General features: G+C 45.2%; 1 protein-coding gene across 1 annotated transcript; it reads right to left on the minus strand.

Annotated features, from left to right (window-relative positions):
• Positions 1–8,597: 8,597 nt before the first annotated feature.
• Positions 8,598–9,527, minus strand: LOC146853750 (olfactory receptor 1C1-like). The gene has a single exon (XM_085650862.1). It carries the CDS (start codon positions 9,525–9,527, stop codon positions 8,598–8,600), a length of 930 nt encoding a protein of 309 aa, XP_085506988.1.
• Positions 9,528–18,920: the final 9,393 nt, after the last annotated feature.

The following is an 18,920-nucleotide window of genomic DNA, read 5'->3' on the forward strand; positions in this document are numbered from 1 at the left end:
TGTAACTTGATGTGTCATGCTGCATTGGTACTACATGGACCACAGGTTGGACTGGCTACGCACCTTGTGGCCCACTTCCAAGGGTACAAGACTGGGATGGCACCACTTGGGGGCAAGACTCCCAGGAGACAGAGTCCAGCTGCTGGGTTCAAGATGGTTAGAGCCTGTTCTGTCCTTGAGACTCATGAGGCCCTTAGAGTCACTCTGGTGGTCCTGGGTTCACATTGCAGGCCCAGTCCTTCTCATTTAGGCAGCAGGGCAGCAGGGTAAGAGGGCAGCAGAGTAGCAGTCCTTCTTGCAGAGCAGCACAGCAGTTTGTCTGAGTCTTCCACATGTCCAGAGGTACACTGAAGGGTAAGTCTATGGTTCCAATATTTATACCAGTGCCAACTTTGAAGTATGAGAAGGTCCTGAAGGCTTCCACCCCAGAGGTGTCTGGAATCCCCTGCCTCCCTGCCCTTGCAGGGTCACAAAAAGCTAGTGTCAAACCCTTTGTGTGTATCCAGCTCAAACATCATACTTAAACATCTCACAGGCTTCTCTGTACTGCACTCACTTGACACTGCACCTTCAAATGTACTACCCATCACAATCATCTCTCTTGCATTGTCTTATCCCAAAAATATCAGGTATCTTTGACACATGATCAATGATTTTCTACCTATCAGCCTTAGGATGGATGGCTTTATCCCAAACATGTTACGTTCTGCCTCCATGCTTGGTGATTTAATTTTTGTTGGTCTTTTGACCGTGCATTTTACCAATGCTAACCAGTGCTAAAGTGCTTATTCTCTCTCCTCCAAATATGATGATACTGGCTTATACCCAATTGTCACATTAAATGTACCGGTACATTCCTAGTAAAGTAGATTTATATGCACCCATGACCTGTAAATTAAAATGCTACTAGTGTGTCGGCAGCACTGTTTGTGCCAATCTCTTAAGTAGCCTTTTCAACATGTCTGAGGCCTGCCATTACAGCTTGTGTGTGCATTTGTAAGCTGCCTGTTTGACCTGGTAAGATAAAAGCCTTGCCCAGCCTATATGGGTTCATCAGCTAGGTATAGCTTGGTTCCAGCAACACAGTGTGCGCAGAACCCACTTCTGGGCAAACTCATCCCACCAAAGTATACAAAAATTGATGGATGGAAAGCTTGAATTGATCTCAGCCACATTATTTTGCTCACCTTGCCACCTCAGTTTGGATCCAGATATAGGCAAATCAGTCTTGACCCTGCTCCAATGGGCACAGTGCAAACCGTACTGCCAGACCATTTCCTCCCTGAAATGGGACAGGGTCAATTTGAAAGGCTAGGAAATTAGCCAAGTTTTTCTGAAGCAACCTATCAGCACCAAGTGACAAGTTTACTAGAACTGTAGGGACACGATGTATGCTGTAAATGGCAACAAGACTTTGATCCTTTCATTTAAAAGACAAACTTGCAGAAGTAAAGTGTGGGTGCAAGAACTTTGGAACATTTATTCTACTATTGATTAAAGAGTAAAGTGTGTAAAACTTCTCTTGTGATTCCTTTGTACCGGGTTTTGGTCACGATAAGTGGCAATCAAGAGCAGAGCTTGCCTGCGAACGCTTCTGGATAACCTTGCGGTATGTTAATTATGATTTGAGATGAGTCACTGAGTGCTGGCCCATTGGAGGGTTGGATCTGGGAAAGTGTGAAATTTATGTACTGGGATTGCTTTGGTGAACAGATTGCCCAGATGAAAAAAGGCATGGCCATGCTATCCCCACTGAGTCAGAGGCAAGAACAAGACTAGCAGGTAATCACTTTCTTGTTACACACACATCATTTGGGTTCCAGGTTATGCCCACATCATCCGGGTTGCGCACACACCACCTGGGTTACACACACATTGAACTGGTCACGCACACGGCATCTGGGTTAGGGGTTATGCACACACATCATCTGGGTTACTCACACACATCATTTGGAGGGAGGACAGCACTCAAACACTGACCTTTTTTTGTGTGAAAAAGGCCACTTTATTGTACCAGGTGCATATCACAACATTTCCAGGCTAACCACCTTACTAATCTAAAACCTCGCCAAACATCAAGAGGACTATCCTCTTTCACACCTCTTCCCCACTATTCACCCAAACATGCCCACCCTGCAGCTAACTCAGTAACTGTTTTGCATTTTAACATTTTGAAAATGTTTCTCCCCTCACATCCTATGAGTATCTATATGAAATTTTAAGTAACCTAATGTCCTAAAGTGAACCGTTAACTACCTGCCTACCCTCTCCTTGCATATGGTTCATCAACTGGCAATGCCAAGCAACTTCTGCAAGCTCCTGTCAAACTTTTGGTGCCCCACACCACCCAGCCAAGGTTTTTTTTAAACTGCTCCCCTTTTCTGCCACTATCCCAATTTGGCCACTTCTCCGTGGAACATCTACTTAACGTTTCACGTTCAAAACCTTATTGAAGACGTCTCTAATCTCAAATAGTTACAAATCCATGCCTATGGGAGGCAGATTGACCCCATCTCCTCTAAAGAACTCCACAGCCTGAAATGTAATGTCAGGTTGAGAAATCTTCCCAAATACGATTTCCCCTACAAAAATGAGTCATCTCCCTGTTGATTTTCCATCTCACCCGGTCTATTGCCACTGGTTCTGCAGCACAAATTCTGTTCATAACACAAACACACTGGAACTCCAGTCCAAATCGCCACCCCCTTGATGCAGTGCCCTCTACCCCACGTGGAAAGAAACAAAGAAGCAGTAAGCTTTTTACAGAGTTGCCTCTGACACGCTTGCATCCTCCCCAATCCCACGCAATAATTGGTATGCTGTCGCCACATCTCCCTTTACATGGAAGAAAACCAACCCCCTATCCCTCCAGCAGCGCCCAGCCCAGAGCCTTCCCCAAGACACCGGACAGGCACTTTGTGTGCCTATTGAATTCAAAATGACTCTCTTCCCTTGTTCCCTCTGATCCATCTTGCATTGCTGGATCCACACCTCCCATCTCCCTGGTGCCTGGATCACTTCCTCCCAAAGGAGTCCTCTCCTGCTCTTGCCCCACAGTTCCTCAGACACTCTGAAAGTCCCGTGGAACATCCAGATCATTATTGAGGAAAAAGGGTAGGCTGCCACAGGGTCTCGGCAAATTGGTGGTAAATTTTCGAACACCCAAATCAACAAATTCCAGGACAAAGGCTTCCTAACCCACCCCTGCTCGCCCTGTTCCTTCAGCCAACTCTCCAGTATACAATGCCCCAGTTCTCCAGCCGATGGTTGATATCCGCACAACAATTTATCCATGAACACTAGACCTGCCAACTTCCTAGCAATAGAAACCTGCGACAAACCTTTGTCGATCATCCCCAATACATATTGTACAATGTCTTCCCTAATTGTCCGTTCCATGCCTCTGCACCTAGCCCAATGCCAAAAACTCCTTCCAAACCTGCACATATGGTCTGCAAGTTAAATAGGCTAATGACCCTACCACCAGCTCTACCATCTTGCATTGCTTAATGTCCAGAAGTGCTTCAGCATGGGAGTCGGGTCTCTTTCTGCGTCCTTGACTAACTCACAGAATCTCCCCCACTGTGAATGAGACAAGGCATCCACAATCTCATTGTCCACTTCCAGAAGGTAGCGCGCTCTGAAAGTTATGTCACGTCGCAAGCACCCCAGTACGAAAACTCTCAGTAACTTCAGCAGCTGCATGTCCCTGGTTGACTGTCTGTTCAACATGTCCAGCACCGCCGTGTTGTCCACTCAAAACAGTACCGTCTATGTGCAAACTCCATGCCCCAGAGGGTCACAGACACCACTGAAGGGAAGAGTTCCAAAAAGGCAATGCTTCTACCTCCATGAGCCTATGCCTCCCGCCATTGCTCTGTGCACCATCTGCCCTGCCAATACACCCCAAAACCCAGGCCTCCTGCCACGTCAGATAAAAATTGCATGTCCCATTCGAGGTCCCCTTTTCTCACCAGAGGAATCCCACTGAAATCCTGTACGAAAACGCACCAGATCCGCAAATCCTCCTTAACCCCTGCTGAGACGTGATGATGAGGAAGAGCCTTCCCCACCAAAGCCCTCCTCAATCACCTGCAGAAGGACCTCCCTGTCTTTATGACCCTGCACTTGAAATTGAGGTGTCCCAAAAGAACCTGGATCTCCTTCAGTTTGACCGTCTCTTTCCCCAGCATGCACATTATCAAAGCCAGCATGTTCCCCTTTTTGTCCTCTGGTAGCCTGGATTCTATCTGGCACAAAGGTTTTTTTTATGTTAAAAAATGACAGTACTGTGTTAGGGCCCACTGTTCTCTCCTGTGCATTGTCTGGCAGTCGGGTGAAATGTTTGTCCCATCAGAAAGAAACCATCCAAATAGTGCGTCACCAGCTTATGGCCCATCTGCTATGTGAACACCCATTGAAGAATGTGCTGAGGCACTCAAACAATGCTCAGGATATTGAGCAGCCCATCAGCAGCACTTGGTCCACATACCACTTCTCTTCGAAATGCATACCCAGTAGTTAAATATCCTCTGGGTGTACTGGAAGCAGCCCAAAAGCCGACTTCAAGTCCCATTTAGCCATCAATGCTCCAGAGCTTACCATCACTACCAGTCACATGGCTTTGTTAACCAAAGAGTAGGACACCAACGTCACCTCTTCCACTGTAAAATCATTCACCAACTGACCCACCAGCCATGACAAATGCTGGATCAATCAAAACCCTCATTTCTCCTTCTTGTGATCCACCCTGAATGGAGACATGATCAGGTTCTCCACATGCCAATTTGAGACGGGTCCCACCATTCTACCATCCTGAATCTCCTCACTCAATTTGTCCCTCACTACCTGCTTGTGCTATGCTGCTGAAAGCAAATTGTCAGCCCACCAACAAATCTTCAGACCCTTGTATCCCAAATGAAAACCCCAGCGAAAACCATGACCTGTTCTCTCCTAGAATCCCAGCCAGTACTCCAACCACTCGAGGTTAACCAGAATATGAGCCCCTTTCGCCAGGTCCATGGACCCCCAGGCACCCATGGGACAAAGCCTTGCTGCTGGTGCCTGCCCTGGGCTCCTCCATACTGCTGCCACTGACTCCCACACTTGTAGTCAGACGCACTCCCTGTCAAGGGGGTGCCTCCTTGAACATTTTGAGTATTTGTGGTGGAATTTGCAATATTCCTGTGTGCACATCCCTTTATTGAAATCCCAACATCTCCCTCCTGACCCCAGCAAAGATTTTGAGGGTCCTCCCACCCCTTTCTGGGTGGGACACCCCTAAAAATGGATAATACTCAATGGGCATGCCACTTGCCATAATATTAGTCTTTCCTCCTTTTGCAGCCCCCATGGTGTGCTGCCATAAGTCAGAATCTAATTTGCCCCATTTTGCTTCAGAGTCACACATCAATCATGCCCGATACTCCTCGTTGTACTGTACCCATACATAACCCCACCCCAGTGATGTGAGCCTTCTGAATCATGCCCATATACTTGAACATAGCCATGCAGCGGTTTGGATATTTTTTGCAATAAATGCTAGCATAGATCAAAAATGCCGCCCTGAAACTTTTGGCTGCTTGGCCAGCTCATATTTCTTTTCCTTGGAACCTTCCTTTGACCACACCTCTCTGTGCAGGAGCTTGAACATCTCCACGTACTCACCTTTCCAAATGCGCTCTTTCATGCTCAACATCAAATACGCCCCAAATGGCTTTGTCACCCCCATGTATGGCAGTTTTGAAATTTTCAATTCCTTGCTGACTGGTCCGGCCTTCTTCCACCCCGTGGTTACCCCCCCGTCTTCCGTTTTGTTAATGCCTCCTCCTGTGTCCCCAGTACCAGCCTGTTCATCCCACATCAGTGACGTGTTTGCCCTTTTATACCCTCTCGCTCCCCCTGCAGCCATTTGAGGAGGAGGACCCTTCCTAGTGCCATTACCTGGCACCAAGGTCAGAGCTCATGCGGTGCCATCTGCCTCGCCAGGCCTGTCCCCTCTTTCCCTCCTCTGTTGATGCATTCTCTTTGTACCTCCTACACACTAGACACAACATTAGAAGGCTCCACCCCGCTGACTTGAGGCTCCTTCTCCCGAAGCTTGCCCTCCTCCCAACTTTCCTCACCATAATCCAGCGTGACACCTGCCAAAGGGACATTCAATCATTGCCCAGCCTTCTTTTCTCCTTGGTGCTGCCAAATCACTCTCAGCGCAACCGAGTACTGTTCGACACACCACTCCACTCCTGAAATAAAGTTGACAGGGCTGGCATGCTGGCACCCTCGCCCTGTTCCTCCCTGCTCCTGAATCTCCCAATGTACCCCCACCGCCCTTCCAGGCTGAGACCACTCAGGGGCACCCCCACCTCACCCTCTCCCCAGAGGGACCATCCCCCTGCGGGTGTTCCCTTGACAACACCAAATGCCTCGTACACCAGGCTTTCCACTTCCAGGTCTCCTCCTTGTTGCTCCATTCCAGAATCGCTGCTACGATAGCTGATGCTTGACCCCTTTCAACCCCCTTTTCTCCCCTAGGGAACCTCTTCACCCTCCTGTTTCTACCTCAACCTCCCCTTTGCAAGGACCCACCCTTTCCTAAATAATCATTCAGGCTTGATACCATGTCACCCTCTCTCCCTGTGACTGCCCCCTCCCAGTGCCCAAATATGTCCAAACCAGCCCAGTATGGGCTGACACTTCCTGTTCCTGTCTCCCCTCCATGGGACCCATACCCCCAGCGTACCTGGGAAATGCCCCCAGCCCTCAGCCCTTCACTCCCCTGCAGGCTGCTAGCTATCAGAGCTTTCCCCGGTCCCTCACCCAGCTCCTCCCCTTACCCGTCCCCCTCTACTCCCCACTCCCGTCATAATAGCTCTTCATGAATTACCCCACTGAGGTCGCACACCTCTGGGTGACTTTTCCTTACCTCTCTAACCTCTCAGCAGGCAGCTCCTCTACCGCCACCTGCTTTCTATCTTTTATTACAGCTGCGGCCCTGTAGATGCACTTCCCACAATATGGTCCACCTCACCCTGCTGGGCTGGGCCATGTCTCCGGCCTCTTCCGGGTCAATGCTAGCCAGTCCTATAGCAAACATGCCCTTCTTGCGCTGCCCTCCCCTCCCTCACAGCCATGGCCCTAGCTGCCACAGAAAGACGCTCGTCATGTGCAGCGGACCCTGCCCTCTATGCGGCCGCTCTGCAGGATGCGGTCAACAGGGAATTCTCACCTCATATTCCACAGCCACTGACATCCACCCTGATCGCGGTGGAGAGCAGGCAAACACTCCTGCTGCCACCCCTGCAGAGGCCCAGTGAGGCAGATGAGCTGGGGTGCAGAACGCATTCCCCACCACGAGGTCCATCCTCCCGGCCTCCCTCAACAGGCAAATCACTTCTGCTACTAGTTGCTCGCCATCAGCCATGGTAAGTGCTCCTGTGATTACACTTGCTAGACAGCCGGTAAGGAATCTAAGGATAACCCTTGAAAGAAAAAGATTAACACCACCCAAAAAACTACCAGCCACCAGGTCACCAAAGCCTAAAATGGGGGCTCGTAGCCCACGCTATCCCCCCAAATGTACCTTGGGCTAATACATAGCTCAACACAAAATGGCAGTCATTGGACTGCACTACACTCCCAATCTGCCTGGGGAGCAGACTTCTCTTCGGTCAGCTGCTCCCCAAACCCCCCTCTGTGTTATGTGCACATCATCCAGGTGTCGGGAAGTGTAAGGCTGTCTGTAACCTGTTGAGGTTTGTGTCTAAGTCCACCTGCACCCCCAATAGTGCCTATCCTCAACCCTTTCCCTTGCTGACCACTCTAAAATGATGTGCTATTATAGCAGAGAGTTAGAGCTTTGGAGAGGTGGACCAGGTAGAGCATAGCTCTGACCCCGGGGATCTTCGCTCAACTGACAGACAGCGTTAAAGTGCAAGTAGGGCCTGTGAGAGTCAAAGGGATCAGTGATAAAACATGTTTCACTCCCAGGGTAAAATGAGATACAATTAATTTGAGGTAAGACATGAGGGCTCTGAGGTTAAGTGTGTGTGTTCACTCCCAGGGAATAGCTGCCCATATGAAAACATAGACCTTGTATACTGAATGCCTGCATCCACTGCAGTCCCTGTGGTGACCCTCTTTCAGTCCTGGGGAAAATTTAGAGACCTATTCAGGCAATCAAATGCTTAATTTAAGAAGCGTGTACTTTATCAATTCATCTACTTCCCTGGACTGCATGCGTAGACGCAGCAACTTAAGTCCTAATAAAAGCACCAATTTGGCCAATCATTCACAAAATCAAAAGAGTTTCTACATAGGCTATATTACAAATCAACACTCTTACAGTGCAGCATGTTAACTGTACACTAATCGTTCCACGTCAGGGTTAGGGAGTGCTATACAAATTCATCTGTTTGAACTACAGTTCCCACCGCATTTGACTTTTTTGTCCTTCAGTGCTCTGCATTGCATGTGCTCGTTCTTTGAATTTTCAATATCTTTAGAAGGGTTATTCATGCATCTATAGTCTGAGTTGCTCAAGTGATTTGGGTGATGATTAAACATCCTTTGTATTACTCCTGTGATCAGAATAATTTTCAAGTTTTTCTTTCAAAAGCCTTTTTTAGAGCTGTTTTAATATCCCTATTCCTAAGGCTGTAGATAAGCGGGTTCAACAATGGAGTGATGACAGCATAGATGATGGACACCACCCTGTCCTTTTCCAATTCATAACTTGATGTGTTGCGTAAATACATAAAAGTCAGTGTCCCATAGAAAAGAATGACCACACTTAAATGGGAGCCACAGGTGGAAAAGGCTCTACATTTTCCCTCTGTTGATCGGATCTGTAGAATAGAAGAAATTATGTATGAATAGGAGGTGAAGGCCACAAGCAGGGAAAACAATCCTAAAAGGCCACCTGTGATGAAAACCATCAATATATTGATGAAGATATCAGTGCAAGCGATATTGAACAATGGTGGGAGATCACAAAAGAAGTGGTTGATGATGTTGGATCTGCAGAAAGACAACCTGGATGCCAACAGTGTATGAAACAAGGAATAAAGGTGGCCTCCACTCCAGGAACAAATTGCCAACTGAGTGCAAAAACTCTTGTTCATTGTAACAAAATAATGCAATGGTTGGCAGATCGCAACATATCTATCGTAGGACATTACTGAAAGTAGGAATATTTCTGCACAAGTGAACGAAATGAAGAAGAAAAGCTGTGCGAAGCAACCATAGAAAGAGATGGTCTTCTTCCCTACCAACAGCCCAACCAGCATCCTTGGAACAGTGACAGAGGAGGTGCAAAGATCTAATAAAGAAAGATTACTGAGGAAAAAATACATTGGTGTGCGAAGGTGAAGATTAATCCTGATGACGAGGATGATAAGAAGGTTTCCTATGAGTGTAGATATGTAGATCACTATGAACAGAGTGGCTAAGAGCATCTGCGTGCTTTCGTTAGTGGAAAGTCCCATCAAGATGAATTGATAGACACTGGATGTGTTCCTCTGGGCCATTCTGCATAGATCCTATATGAGGGTGGAAATGAGACATGTTCATAACTTTATTTGATAATTGTTTCTTTAGATAACAAACACCACAGTCTTAAATAAGTATAGGTCCTTGAATAATAGGCAGTAGTTTTACCCTGCTCTATAGCACTACTCTGTTTTTCAGTCTGGAATGAATGACATATTAAGTCGGTTCTTCCATGATTTGAACTTGTGAGCTGCAGCTCTCTATAAATCTCTGCTTAGGATCTCAGGCTACTGATCATACTTGTTTTCAAACAATATTTAAAACTTTATGGTAATATTGTCTTCTCAAGTGGACACTGAGATAAAACTCATCTATCCATAAGCTAGAGATGCTGCATGGTGCTGAGTTGAGACTCATGGAACTAGGCACACTAAAGAAGGTGGCAATTTAAACTGGGTGCGATAAAATAGACATGTCTTTAAGAACTGTATCAAAGGCAAAATAGATGGCATGTCCATAGAAATTAGGATTCATGCCAAGTGTTGAGGTCTGGAAATGGAAGACATGACCGAGGATTACTACACAAGTGCAATGCAAACTATTAAGCAGATATTTTTTGTAAAAAACAGAAAGACAAATAGCAACAGCTCAACAACTGGAAACCACTACAATGTTGAGAAAAAAAAGTATGAGCGACTGAAATAATAGGTCCAGAGAATCAAACATCAAAAACGGATATCTTCAGGAAGCAGCAACTCTGAATTTGACAAAGGGATCTGTTAGATCTCTGTCACACTTACGTCAAAGATCATGGTAGTCTCCTGCTGTACGTGTTCACATGCTCAGTGACAGCTGGACAAGTCAATGATCTGTTGCTTTAACTGTCAACAGCCTCAGATATTCTGCATTAATTTGTTAATCCATGGCATATACGAAGTGAAACATTGCAGACACTGGGATAATCTTGATTTTGACTTTGCATTTGACCGAGATGTTTTATTTTTCAATGAGCCATCTATGTCATCCCATGAGGCAGGCAGGTTTAGTTGCCCATTCTCCTTGTGGGCAGGTAGCGGAGGGGCTCCTATTCCTTCAAAACTGTTAATGGAAACAACAACATCTCAGTGCAATTGCGGTGAAAGAATGAACTATATGTGTTTAGGTTTTCAGATAAATAAATTAGTTCATATGGGTTATTTTTTCAAAGACTGTTAAGGCCCGCACAACTTGCATTCAACTTGGCATCAGAATGTACAGAGGCGCTACACTGTTTGCCAATGCGTCAGAGTTTAAGTTTAAGCTTCTGTGCCATGCGCATAGAGCATTACACAAGACTGGCCCCAAAATTCGGCAGGACAAAGTTGAATTCTATTCACCTTGGCGAGATCTGAGATCACGTAATCTTGCTCTGGCTCAAACTAGGCAAACAAAGAAAGCTAGAGCGGGAGGTCACTCCTTTTCTTACCAGGTAGCCGTATAATGGAGTAAACTTCCATTAGACCTACACCTAAAGACCATCCGGGGTTTAGGAAGAAGCTGAAAACATGGCGGATCAGGATTTAATGCTTGGGTCCTCTGCAATTAATGTCTTCTCAACACAGAGAACTATAATTAGCACTGTGATATCCCTCTGGGATGAATGTTGCACTTTACAAGCACAGTAAATAAATAAATAGTGGGTGAGATTCTGTTGTTCTTTAGGTCCTACAAAGGATCTATTGATGAATGCAAGTTAGGTACATTATTGAAAGAAAATAATAAAGAACAGTAGTGTCTTTATTAGTCTCTCATCCGGGAAAGAGACCTCAGATTTGTGGACCCTGAAGGATATATGCAATAAGATATGGTAATCTTTTGGAAGCACTTTGAAGGCTGATCTCGAGAGGGAGGCTGAGATGAAGGGTGTTGGATGAACATGGGAAACTTCCATTAGTCAATAATGAACATCCTAAGATTGGAGAAGGAACGTTCTTGTTTAAAACGTATATTTGTATTAGTAGTTTGAAGGAAAAAATGCATAAACAAACACAGTTGGCAAACAGGATCACAGGCCTGGACCTGAACACAGTATCAACCGAAGCATAACCTGGATTTATCAAGCAGCTGCTTGATGGTGTTCCACCAAGAGACAGAACCAGCTCCACTTGTGAAATATAAAAGAATGTTGAAAGATGCCAATTGTGCACAGATCCTACCACAGGCATAGCCAACTTTTATGATTGATGCTAAGTGCGTATTAATAGGTGTTTCGAAGGCTTCTTTCATGAGGAACTTGAGTGAATCCAGATTACCTAGTTAGTGAGCTTCAGTGTTACTGATAAAAGTGATACCTTGTGTCAGGTTTAATAAACTGCACGATGACATGATTATTTTGTCCAACACATTTATTGAAATATTGAAACATATTTTAAATACTTAGGGCCTCATTTACAACTATTTGACGCAGGGCAGTGCTGCATATCATGGAAGAGGTGTGGCGCAGCGGCCAGGGTGCCTGACTCCGGACTACAGGGTTCACGGTTCGATCGCCAGCAGCAGGTTAGCCCAGCACCATGTGGCTCTGGGCAATAGTTCACTTAATCTTCCCGGGGGCCCCCAGCGCCGGGACACCACTTCGGAGGTAACTGTGCGCTTTAAAAATACTGGTATTTCATGTGATGCGCTGTCCTGAGCCAAAAGCAAAGGTCAGGAATGTGCTGTATCTTTGCAATACGGTGCATTACTGTCCTTTCCCACTCCTCTGGTGCACAAATAGTGCCAATGCAGGCTCCGTTGCACCTAGGTCAATCATTTATGTGCAGGAAGGGGGAACTTTTTGCACAGGACCAATCATTACGCCTCCTATAGGGAGGCAAACAGTTGTTATCACATTTCCAGATTTACGCTGTGTTGTAAATCTGGGAATGTGTCAAATACCATGCGCATTGAGTGGGAACACTGATGGCAATGCACATGGCACACCTCTCCAACTCAGTGTGAGGCAATGCAGAGACATGCGCTGCATTGCCTTACATCACATCTATGAGACCATAAAAAGCAATGCCGGGTAGATGGCTTTTTGGGCCTCGTAGATATGGCTCAGAGCTACCAGAACATCAAAAGAGTGGCCTTCAGGCGGTGCGTGTGGGCTTGTAAATATGCTCCTTCAAGATAAGGTGAAATCAATGCAGAACTCTCCTCGGTTAATCTGCCAACCAGCTGCAATGACAAACTTGGATGAACTGGAACTTGTATTTATTGAAGGTTTCATAAGACTATCAATACATGCATCCACTTTTTAGAACTAAAACAATTTTGGTTAGGCAAATTATATAGGAAATAAAGCCAGCAATGGAAAGAGAGGCTCAAGCCGATCCTTTTTAAATTACCTTTTGGGCTCTTTGATCTGCTTATGTAGGTTGATGAAAATAAGTTGTGGATTTTAATAGCTCTTCCTTTCAACAGATAGGAAACATTATAGCATGGAACATCAGTAAACTGTCCCCTGATGCATGAATTGTGGACCTTATTTTGCTAGAAAGCATTCCTTACTAGAGGCGACATTACATGCAGGTTTCACAAAGTTTGGGATCAGTTTATGCAAATATTATACTTATGTGTTTAGTAGTTTTCAGACCTCCCTCACTTGTTGTCCCTAGCTAGCTTTCGTACCTAGTTGTTAGGGCAGTCCAGGCATACATTTCTGTGTGGCAAATGTAAGCTCAATGTGAATTTTGATGCAGATGAGCTTACCCTGAGGGGCTGGTGTGCCATACAATCCTGCATGTGTTCGAGAATCCGGATCAGGAGAATAATGTCTTTGAGATGAGAAGACCTTCAAATTGAGCCGAGTGTCATCAGCAAAGAAGTGGTGGGAGAAGAAAGAGTGCTTTAGAGTGTTTATTAATGTAATATGAGCAAACGTTCCAAGTGACGTATAAGAAGATGCAGGGCAATGGAGATTACCTATTTACATTAGTAACTTGTTTAATGCCAGTCAGCATCTGCACAAAACGAGCACTGTTAAATTGGTAATGCTGCAGTGTTAGTTACAGTTCTTAGAAATGACAGAAAAGGTGTTAAAATGTTGCTATTTTTATTAGGTCTGTGTTCAAACTCAAAAACACAGGTCTGAGTTAATACCTGCCCCCCCCTGTCCTAAGCTGTGGTCCCTCATGTCCCCATATATGGCATTTTGGCATATGGCAGTGCAGAAAGGCACCTTGCTGCTGTGCTGCCCTACGCTAAAGTGCAAGGGCAGTAATGCACCAATGCAGTGCATTCCTGTCCTTTCTGCCCGTGTTGGGGCCGTTTCTGCAGCCTAGCACCAAGGTAGGCATCCTCCCACCATGGTGAGAGGGTCCCTCCATTGCAGGCAGGATAATCCTATGATGTGCTTTCCTCATTCTATGTGTGCTGTAGAATGCAGCACTCATGGAAAGAGGAGAAAAGCAAGGAGAAATAAGCATATTTCACATCTTTACACCTCACCTCTTGAGGTGTACAGATTCGACCCAGGTTTACATCACTTTGTGAATCTGAGGCAGTGTCAAATTCCATGGGTGTTGTGTGGGAAAACCCACCGCAACCTCCATGGAACACCTCCTGCGTGCATATTAAGGCGACACAGAGATTTGCGCTGCGTCGCCTTACTCATGGTTTATGAGGCCACTCATAGCTGCGCAAGGTGGCTTTGTATGGCTTTATAAATCTTAATGATAGCCCTGCGTGATGCATGTACCACTTTACGCGGAGCAAAAGTGATGCATTGCTCTCATAAACAAGCCTCTCAGTCCAGGCACCTCACTGAACAGGAGAGGGCAAGGATCAGCCTCACCTGCGATGGCCTGACCTGTCCAGTTCAAGAATGAAAACAACAAGAGAGAGAGGGTTGAGTCACACTCTTATTCCCCCTATGTAATAAATTTAACAACAAAAGAGTGTGAAAAAGAAGAAAAAAGAGGAAAAAATACCATTGGCAAAACTATACATATATAAAGATATATATATATATTCCAAAAGCCTCCGCGCTCAGAAATGCACTCCACGAGGAAATGTTCAACTGAACCTTTATTAAAGCAAGCGGTTTGAAACGCCAAACAATTCATGTCCCTTACGCGTTTCGGTGCACACCTGCACCTTAATCATAGGTTTAAAGCAAGTTGGAAACAACGGCATTGGACTACCACATATTTGACCCTCTTAGGTATGTGTGCTCCAGTGCACAGCATCCTGCGAGCGGTAGTCCCGATTCTTCTCCTTTGGTGGAGTCCGTTTTCACAACAAAATTTAATCTGCCAATATCCAATTTAATTTCATCGCCCTCCAGTGGGCCTTAGGCTTGAAAAACCGCTCCCCCAAATTTCGGATTTCCTCGTGCTGGAACAGGCTGCGACAATGCACAGCCACACGTTGGGCGTTTCAAACCGCTTGCTTTAATAAAGGTTCAGTTGAACATTTCCTCGTGGAGTGCATTTCTGAGCGCGGCAGCTCCAGCCGTGGGAAGTTGCACCGCCTAATGATCGAAGGAAGGTCTGTGTGGCTGTGCATTGTCGCAGCCTGTTCCAGCACGAGGAAATCCGAAATTTGGGGGAGCGGTTTTTCAAGCCTAAGGCCCACTGGAGGGCGATGAAATTAAATTGGATATTGGCAGATTAAATTTTGTTGTGAAAACGGACTCCACCAAAGGAGAAGAATCGGGACTACCGCTCCCAGGATGCTGTGCACTGGAGCACACATACCTAAGAGGATCAAATATGTGGTAGTCCAATGCCGTTGTTTCCAACTTGCTTTAACCCTATGATTAAGGTGCAGGTGTGCACCGAAACGCGTAAGGGACATGAATTGTTTGGGCGTTTCAAACCGCTTGCTTTAATAAAGGTTCAGTTGAACATTTCCGCGTGGAGTGCATTTCTGAGCGCGGAGGCTTTTGGAATATGTTACACACGGCAGCTCCAGCCGTGGGAAGTTGCACCGCCTAATGATCGAAGGAAGGTCTGTGTGGCTGTGCATTGTCGCAGCCTGTTCCAGCACGAGGAAATCCGAAATTTGGGGGAGCGGTTTTTCAAGCCTAAGGCCCACTGGAGGGCGATGAAATTAAATTGGATATTGGCAGATTAAATTTTGTTGTGAAAACGGACTCCACCAAAGGAGAAGAATCGGGACTACCGCTCCCAGGATGCTGTGCACTGGAGCACACATACCTAAGAGGGTCAAATATGTGGTAGTCCAATGCCGTTGTTTCCAACTTGCTTTAACCTTATGATTAAGGTGCAGGTGTGCACCGAAACGCGTAAGGGACATGAATTGTTTGGGCGTTTCAAACCGCTTGCTTTAATAAAGGTTCAGTTGAACATTTCCTCGTGGAGTGCCTTTCTGAGCGCGGAGGCTTTTGAAAGATATATATATATATATATTTATTTGTATGTTATAAAGTGCCACAAACAAATCAATCAGATATGTGTGTAGAACCCTCACTCACCGACCTAGTCGGTGACATGCTTCATCATAGGGTTCCACCAGGGGTGCCTACTGCACCTCTGGTGTGCTTCGACGCTTCCTTAAAGCGGAGCGCAAATATCATACTGATGAGATTCTCGTGTATGACAAGAGAAAAAATTGTGAGATTAAAAAATGCCAATGATTCGTCCAATGATGACGAATCTGGCACTATTAAAAACAGTGACGGATGACTAAAACTGACTGCAAATGGCCAGATACATCCCATTAAGTAGATATTATATTGGTCGACATGTTTCACCTTATTGTCGTTATTAACAAAGCTTTCTTCAGGACCTTATAGAGAAAAAACACAACATAGCACCTTGGCGGTGTAAGCTCGCTAAGGCTCACCCTAACCTCAGGTGCAAAAAGACCGGATACACTCACGGTTCTGTGCGGGCCCTCGAGAACTCCACAAAGGCCTCAGGATATCTGTAAGGAAACACAATAATGTATATGGTGCATATATTGTTTTCAATTCAAAAACAAAGCTTCGTATGGCGGCTTCCCTACAGACTGAGTGAAAAGTCAAAGGCACAAAAACAACTGTTATAATAACGTTTTTAGAAGACTGGCTTGCACACTGACAATGTTCCATAACTACCGGTGTTTGAAAACTCATGAAAGGAAATCAAAACTTTATGTAAATCCTTCCTATCCATTATGCAAAAAATGAGTGAATCTACTCAATTATGCCATTTGTCAAGTGAAAATAGACCTGCAGGATTACTACGATATAACTGTAATCACGTTGAAGCCTTGGCACATTTAAAATATGGAAACAACACCAATAATAATACCACACAGGAGTAGTCATAAAAACAAGAATAGTAATAAAAACAAGGGCTTACGTATCAAAGAGAGTAAAGTTGCTCCTTAGGCATACAGGTGGGTGGCGGGACTACAGAACAGCTGTAATGGGAAAAGAAAAACGAGGAAAAAACACATTGCGTTATCATCTCTGTCCAGTTCAAGCACAGGAATCTTCCGTTTCACAAACGGCGTACCACGGCCAGCGTGTCATGATGGCTGAAGATGGACCCGTTGCCTCTATAGAAACCATGATTGGCTGCAGGTTCTGCATTAATCAGTGTGAGCACAGCCTCAACCAGGCAGGACCATGGGTAAACTGAGAGGAACCTCGTGCACCCTTCACAAGGATGGTTTGCTTCATCCTGGCAGCTCTTGCAGTATTTATGGAATGCACTTCATTATTGGAAGCTTCCTAGAGCCCCAGTGGGACAAATTAAACAGTTGGCAATCCAAGGGCTACAGGGAGCAAAATACACACAGTTTTACTAAGAATCTTACCAGGATCAGAGAAGATACACCAGATATACTGTATCAAATGCCTATAAACATCATTACAAAAATATAGCTATTTAGATAGATCCACTGTATTGAGTAATGCAGTGCTCCACAAAACTAGTAAAAGGTTCTGCTAATGACCTTCCATATATTACCTGCCTCACAATGTTATCAATAATGTATTCGATAAATATCTCAGCTCCCTGCTTTTATTTATTTATCTATTTCACGTATGTGTAATTGTTGATTAGACATGTGCCAGGCCCAGAATGGGTTGTAGAGTGCTGTTCATCTGCACCCATAAAAGGCAGGGGATCCTAAGCAATGTAAAACAAGACATCTTGTACAGCTAGGCCCATATTTATAAATAATTTGCCACAGGTTTGCATTACTTTTGTGATGCAAACCTGGTGCAAAGTGTTACGGTGCGATTTAATATCCAACACAAATCAGGATTTCTGTTAGATACGGAAAGTAACATAATTCTTAGTTGAAAGGTTTTAGCGGAATAGTTACAAGAGGAAGAGAGTTCAATAAGTCCCCAGTATACACACACTGTAGCTAACTGATTGTTAATGATAAAGTACAATATAATTTCAACAACAAGTTCTACTAATTTACTGGTTTCCACTCTAGAATGGTCATAGCTATCAGGAAACACTTCTGACAGCAACACAGAGACCCATGGTTTCTTCAGAAATGGCAGCCTAATAGCAATGCGTTTAGCTCTACTTTAAAGTGGGTAAATAAAGACCCCTTTTGTAGCTCTGAGGGAAGGAAGAAAACAAGACGGCTCCTAGTTTTCTAAAAGTTGGGGGTGTGAAGGCGGAAAAGGCAGTTGCTGCTCAAAGCAAGTTCTCCCCTGAGATAGACTACTCTCAGATTAGTAATTGGGTGTCTTGAGGTGGATGGCCCTGGATTACAAGCATGCAGGGTGAAGATGCATCTGTGCTCAGTTAGAAGGTGCAGAACTGAAGTGAAATAATGGAGGATCACATCATTTTGATGCAGCATTTAGAGCAACTTTTAGTACAACTTGTGTCATTTTTGACAGAACAGTATGTAGAGTTCACATAGCCTCCCTTCAGAGTATCATGTCTGCTTTCTCCTACATTTGCCTCGTTTTCACTGCTTTCTCCTTCCTTTCCCCATTTTTCTGAGTTCTTTCTCCCACATTTGCCTCATTTTCACTTTCACTTCACTGCTTTCTCCTTCCTTTTCCCCTGTTTGTCTGAGTTACTTCTCCTGCTTTTCCCACATTTATCACATCTTCTTCTTATTTTTTTTCCTCATTGTATGCTCTGCCTGCTGCCTCTTTTCCCGTCTCCCACCTAGCCCTACCCACTGCCTCCCAGCGCCCCTCCCTTCTCCCAGGACCAAATTAATGGAGGCTGCAACGCGACCCAATTGTGCAGGCCCAGGCCCAGTTCTACCATGCTGCTGCACCACTGTGCTTCCTCCCCATTTTTCGAACTGCTTTCTCCTTCTTTTGCCCCATTTTTCACTGCACTCCTCTTCCTTTCCCCTGTTTTTCTGAGTGCTCTCTCCTGCTTTCTTTTTGATAATCAATTTTTTTACTTTAATAAAATGCAACAAAGAAAAACAATACCAGCTCTTAGTACAGTGAGCAGTGCATAACAGTG

This window comes from Triturus cristatus, chromosome 4_1 (assembly GCF_964204655.1).
Source record: "Triturus cristatus chromosome 4_1, aTriCri1.1, whole genome shotgun sequence".
Classification (NCBI taxonomy): Eukaryota; Metazoa; Chordata; class Amphibia; order Caudata; family Salamandridae; genus Triturus; species Triturus cristatus.